General features: G+C 38.4%; 1 protein-coding gene across 1 annotated transcript; it reads left to right on the top strand.

The window, feature by feature from the left end:
- Positions 1-2,221: 2,221 nt before the first annotated feature.
- Positions 2,222-5,455, top strand: myl12.1 (myosin, light chain 12, genome duplicate 1). The gene is made up of 4 exons (XM_041065877.1): positions 2,222-2,326; positions 4,019-4,218; positions 4,507-4,668; positions 4,920-5,455. The coding sequence occupies exons 2-4, from the start codon at positions 4,035-4,037 to the stop codon at positions 5,090-5,092; spliced, it is 519 nt and encodes a 172-aa protein (XP_040921811.1). The 5' UTR covers positions 2,222-2,326; positions 4,019-4,034; the 3' UTR covers positions 5,093-5,455.
- Positions 5,456-6,315: the final 860 nt, after the last annotated feature.

Below are 6,315 nucleotides of genomic sequence, written 5' to 3'. Positions count from 1 at the left end.
CATGGCAGCAATCTGAAGTTTAAGCCTATTAAAAGAGCTCAACAGTGAGGGGAACTAAGACATTAAGCAGGGTCACAACACTACATATAAATACGTATAAATATTGTCTTTTGTGATGCAGAAGATGACATTAGTCTGCCTCCTTTCATTTCATCATATTTGAGCATTAAAATGTTTTTACATACTGTAAATAGTTTCTAAATGTAGTGAAAGCAAAAGTGACACAATGTCCAATGAGCAAGTTAATCACATGGACTCGTGACGTCCATGTCATAGTGCCCTGTCAGACACATGAAGGCACAGTAACCTACAGGATTAGAGTATGTGATTGAACGTCAAAGAATAGCATAAAGTCTGTCTGCAGCTTTTATCACAAACATCCTGGGCTTTACGCTGATCTGACTATAAGCCCAAATTACCAAACAGCTGCCGCTCACAGCTCATATAGAAAAGTCTTTTCCTCGAAACTTTCCAGTTCATTAGAAAAACTCAGGTGCATATCTTCCCAGGAACGTGATAACACAGTCACTTAATTACTTCATCCCACTGTGCCCCAGGGTATTTAAGGAGTATCATATGCCACATAAATCTATTCTAGCAACAGTGCTTTACATTGTCAGCAGTCAATTTTATCACATTTTAACTGGATTAACAACACCTATACTCAGTTACTGTTTCATTACATACAGTGTTGTACAATATTCTGTTTTGTTGACCCTTAGAGTGGTGTTGATTCAACTCTATGGCAATTTTGCGACAATAAACAGTAGTGGAGTTGTATTATACTGCATTATACTGAGAGGTGTTTCTAATATTTTTTCTATTCCCCACTTATATACTTGAGTGTTTTGGTTTCACCCAACTTTTCTCAATTTTCTGAATGTAATGACTCTTGTTCATGTTAGCAGTATGTCTCTGAGTTCAGCTGTCCAGGAAATTCCAACTGTATGGAGGTCTCAAGGGATCTAGTCTGGTTTTGCATGTCCCTACACGGAGGCTAGAGGAACATTTAAAATGAACAGTTGTAGACATGAACAAATTGACTGAGCTCACACAGGATTGGGTAACATGATGAGACAAACTTTCACCTCAAGAATTGGTTTAAGGTAAACTGAGGAAAAGAAAGTTTCCAATGAAACTAGCACACTCTGGTGGTTTAATACAACACTACAATGTCTAAGGAAACTAGACCCATCTGAGTTAACTAGTGTTATAAATGCAAAAAGGCAAAGTAGAAAAGGTGAATGTCCCAGGCTGACTCGTGTTTCTGCCAGTTTAGAAAACTGTTTCTTCTTCTATGACAATAAACAGATTTCTTTAAACTTACTGAGTTTCGAGATACAACCACTACAGATTCTGATGACAATTAGAATCTGTTTTTGTCTTTTACAAATACAACATTACAGTAAGACCAGTGTCAGCTCCTATTGTATCGTTCATTAACACCAGTCATGATGTTTTTAACCTACACAGCTCTAGATCTACATAACATACAGCATAACTATAAATGGCTCGTGGCACATGTTCTACAACTTTGTTATCAAGTTTGAAAGTGACATGACAGCTGGACAAAAAGACAGATGTGGCTTGTTTTAACCTGTGAGTCAACGGTTCCACATCTTGCTTTTGAAGCCCTGCAGCGGTAAGCCTCCCTTTACAGCAGTGACTGGGATACCAACTGTTGTCTGACCCACGCTGGGCAGTCAGTATCTATTATTACCCATCCTATCCCTTATTGTTTTGGTTTTAGAACATGAGGTTCCTCTCATATTTCTTTTCTTTTATTCTTTTCAACATAAGTGTCATAATGATTATTTGCAACTGACTGGCATCATTTATTAGATAAAATATGATACAGTAAAATGTCATATTATGTTTGGTTTATTGATGATAACGCCTATTTTCTCCCATCATTTAAGCTTTACCTTCCCTTAATTGCACAATGCCAAGGAGGATGTGTCTTTTCTGCCCTTAAAAGGGCATATCCAGGAATTTCAAGGGAGTGCTTGTTTAAGTTACATTTACTCCACCGGGGGTGTGAGCCTATACTGTGTGTTTTATTATCATCAATACTGAGGTATTAGGGTGATGTTTTCTAAAATAGTGTTATAAAGAATGTCTAACTATAGCATTCAGACCAAAACAACGTAATAATTGCTTTATAAACTTGTAATAATGGCTTCATGCTAGATACGACCCCCCTATCTTCCTGAATTGGTCTGTTCTGATGTTCTGTACGGAATCCAACATTATTATGAGGAAGTGAAGGGCGGTGGTTGAGAAGAAGAGCAGTACCGGGCTAGCTGACAAGTCAGGTTGTAGTAAGGTAAGACTGTGTTTTCATTTTTTATTGTTCTTCATACAACAGTTAGCTACATTATAAATGCTCTGCTACCAAAAAACACACAACTACTGGTAATATTAAAGTAGAATATGTGATTAACATGCTATCGTGCCATTTTAAGTGTTCGGTTGATCGCATTGAAAACACGGCTAACTGTTAGCTGCGCGGCTAATACCTCTATAGCTAACGTAGTGATACCGAATTGGCTGCAGATAAACGGGTATTTTATAGCGTTGTAATGTTCGTTGTTGGCTTTATAAACTGAAATATACACATGAACCTGTTTGTAGTGGGCTACCGCTCACAGATGTGTGCACACTAATTATTTAATGTCGCTGAAACTAGGCCGCGAACCTTCAGGACTTTGTACGTACTTAATAATAAGCCTATGTTACGTGTTTTTTACGATAGAGGTTACGGTAAAATTATTTCCTAAAACAGTTTAACATGAAGATAAATTGGTTTTGTAAAAAGTTAATTGTTGGTTTAAATGATTTGCAAAGTGCACAACTCGCGATTTCTTAAATGTGCATTATAGATTTAGTTCTCAGTAAATCGACCGCTTATAAAACATCTAAATAATAGTGAAAATGCCTGTTGTTTTGTTTGTTTTGTTTCCATCAAGATCCCTAATCCCACTGAGATATGCAATCCATTGTTATGTATGACTTAAAAACTAAGGTCCTCAAAATTGAGAAGCTGGAAACCAGCAAATGTTGGCATTTCTTTTCTTCAAAAAGAATGATACGGTCATCATTATATAATCAGTTACTATAATTATTTTATTGGCAACGCTTCTATAAACATTACTACCTGTGCTTTCAAATTATAACGATATTTTAAGAGATTAGATATTTAAGCCATTTTTCAAGTTAAATGTATTTGCTGTGGTCACTTCAGATGTGAGAATTAAAAAAGAAATCCTGCCAAATTTTATGCTACTGTTTGAATTGGAGCCCTAACAATATCCAAAGTCGCAGATTAAAGTCTAGCGGTATCACCATATTGACAGTGCATCAGTACAAGGCCCGGCTGTAGATTCTTTGTGCTCACGCTAGTGGAGTCAATTTTCCATCAGTACCTTGTAGCTAAAACATGGGGTCTGTCAACATAAAGATTTGACTGTTGGACAAGTCTACATTCAAGGCATTGCCTGATAAGGGCATCTATCTTCACATCAGTAATTTTCCTGCCCTCTGTGAAGGCAGTGAGCTGATCAACCTAGAAAGATCAGGGACATTCCCATTTATAGCTCAGTGAGGGACACCACTCTGGGGACACACTGCCAGAGAATTAAATTCCGCGGCCACCGAGTTGTGGGCACGAATGACAAAATTTTGAGTAACAGCATGATCCACTTTACCTTTGATCAGATTGTCTCTCCATCGGTCACTGCTACTCTCAAACTAAGTTTGCTATAAACAAAACGTGGCTGCAACTAAGTTATTTTCATTGTTAATACATTTGCTGAATATTAATTTATTTATTATTACACTTTCTTAAAGCACAAAGCCATATCATCAGATAGCATATATTGCCCACACACTATATGAATATATTAATATATTGTTCATGTCAGATAACACAAAGAAAAGCAGAATGATTGGCCTTTGGCATTATTGCCTGACTGTACCAGGATATATAATCTGAGTTTGTGTTTTTTAAATTTCACAGGAACTAAACAGTCAAAATGTCGAGCAAAAGGGCTAAGGGAAAGACCACAAAGAAGCGCCCTCAGCGCGCAACCTCCAATGTCTTCGCCATGTTTGACCAGTCTCAGATTCAGGAGTTCAAGGAGGCCTTCAACATGATTGACCAGAACCGTGATGGGTTTGTCGACAAAGAGGACCTTCACGACATGCTGGCCTCACTGGGTGAGTGGGAGAGTCACTGAGACAAGTCACTTACTTCAGGATGAGCTGAAGTCAGATCACAAGCTGTGAGCAGCTCTGCACTTTACCCATTTGGGTGTACACCTGCAGTGTTTGCTGTATGAAAACTAGTTCTCTAAGCAAACACACCAGAATTTTCATCAGGTATTAATGTCACTTGTACTTAAAACCACCTCAGCAGTTGTTCAGAATTATACCTATTATGTTAATATATTAATTTAATATCTTCAGAATCAAAATTAAGTGCACTGTACCTGTTTCTTTATACAGGCAAAAATCCAACTGATGAGTACCTGGAGGCCATGATGAATGAAGCTCCTGGACCTATTAACTTCACCATGTTCCTGACCATGTTTGGAGAGAAGCTCAATGGCACAGACCCAGAGGATGTCATCAGAAATGCATTCGCTTGCTTCGATGAGGAGGGGACAGGTAAATTCCAACAGTTGTAATTCCTTTCCTGTTGATAGACAAAATAAAAGTAAGAACATTTTGCGTTTTGTTATGCCTTTTAATGTATTAAGCACTTTGAATAGCAGAGTTTCTTTGTCCTTCCCAAAACAGTCGGTCTGCATAAAGACAAATTGTTTCTAAAAGACATCAGTTTAATCATTGCAAGCGAAAGAAAACTCTTCAGGAGATGATTCAGGCTTCCTTCTTCTCTGCCTTCTCTTCCTCCTCAGGTTTCATCCAGGAAGATTACCTCAGAGAGCTGCTCACAACAATGGGTGACCGGTTTACAGATGAGGAGGTGGACGAGCTCTTCAGGGAGGCCCCCATCGACAAGAAAAACAACTTCAACTATGTGGAGTTCACACGCATCCTAAAGCACGGTGCCAAGGATAAGGACGATTAAAGAGCCATACCAGCATATTCCTCTTCACCATTTTCACCCTCTTCGCCTCTTTTGTCAGCTAGATCACCGTGCGGCATGTCTCAACTCTCCAGTATAAAAGTCCATTTTAAACAAACCAAAGCAATAACTATCCACTCTTTTTATTGTGAACTTCCAGTACTGCCAAATTTACACATCTCTAATGAGAAGAAAAAATCTAATAGGTTGTGAAATGTTTTTTTTTTCCTGTCATGTAAAGATGTGAAGTGGCTGGATCCTGGAAGCTCTAAGGGATAAGTCTTTGCAATTCATGTGATCGGGTATAGCTGAATTTTTACATTTTATAATATAAAGTTTTTAAATAAAGCCCTCTATCAAGTTGTATTTTGCTGACTGTTTCCCTTCCATAAATAACATCTGAAATAAGTATTGCATTATTCTGTCTTTATTTTTCCTGGGGCGAAATAACTTAAAAGCTCACGCACCATTTATCTCCTCTTCAGGTGCTTTGTCAGGTCTTGACAAGCCTGGTCTTCTTCCTCCTCAACAAATTCATTGAGCGTGTGCAGACGAGCATCAGCTGAATTCTTTCTGTAAAACAGCAAATTCAAAGAGTTAACATACCCTACACTGAAAATTGGGGTGTTTTGTTGTGGCACAGTTAAATGAAACTCCTTAAAGGGAAGCTGTTACCTGTATGTGGTGGTGACTTGTATCATACAGGGAGTGGCCTGAGGACCTGACCTATGAGACAAGAATGATAAGGTTCATACCAGCTGATGACTGCATCAGGTTACAGTTGATTCAGCATCAGCGCCTGAGCTTGCAATTTGCACTGCTGAACGCCAAGAATGTTATCTCTTACTGAGGGCATGTCTCAGCTTAAGGAGGCAAGTCCAGTGAAGCTGTGGACAGTCACTAGGTGCTTTCCTTGGACTTGCACTGCAGTTAAACTGCAGTCCAAATTACTTGGACAAAGATGACACCCTACTTAAAATCCCCTTATTTAGCATTTATAAGCAGTACCCAAACCTTTCATAAATAAGAAAAATACTTATGAAATTAAATAAACACTATAATGTAGTTGTATGCATCTTAAAGGACATTTATGAAGTGAAAAATAAGAAAAACCTGTTGTCATGTTGAAGTCTGTGGTTATAACATGGGTTATAGCGCCCTCTAGTGTCCGAATGGAAGTTTAAAGACTGCATTGCGCTGCCTTCAGGTGCTGTTGGAAAGATAGG

The sequence above is a fragment of the Toxotes jaculatrix genome, chromosome 20 (genome assembly GCF_017976425.1).
Source record: "Toxotes jaculatrix isolate fToxJac2 chromosome 20, fToxJac2.pri, whole genome shotgun sequence".
NCBI lineage: Eukaryota > Metazoa > Chordata > Actinopteri > Toxotidae > Toxotes > Toxotes jaculatrix.
The sequence above is the reverse complement of the archived record's forward strand: the minus strand, read 5'-3'. Positions and strand labels throughout refer to the sequence as shown.

What these genes read in the sequence shown, in the direction of transcription:
- myl12.1 (XM_041065877.1), top strand. Translation starts at nt 4,035, where the DNA reads ATGTCGAGCAAAAGGGCTAAGGGAAAGACCACAAAGAAGCGCCCTCAG. An exon ending in CGACATGCTGGCCTCACTGG is followed by an intron (nt 4,219 to 4,506) that starts GTGAGTGGGAGA and finishes TTCTTTATACAG; the next exon opens with GCAAAAATCCAACTGATGAG. An exon ending in CTTCGATGAGGAGGGGACAG is followed by an intron (nt 4,669 to 4,919) that starts GTAAATTCCAAC and finishes CTTCCTCCTCAG; the next exon opens with GTTTCATCCAGGAAGATTAC.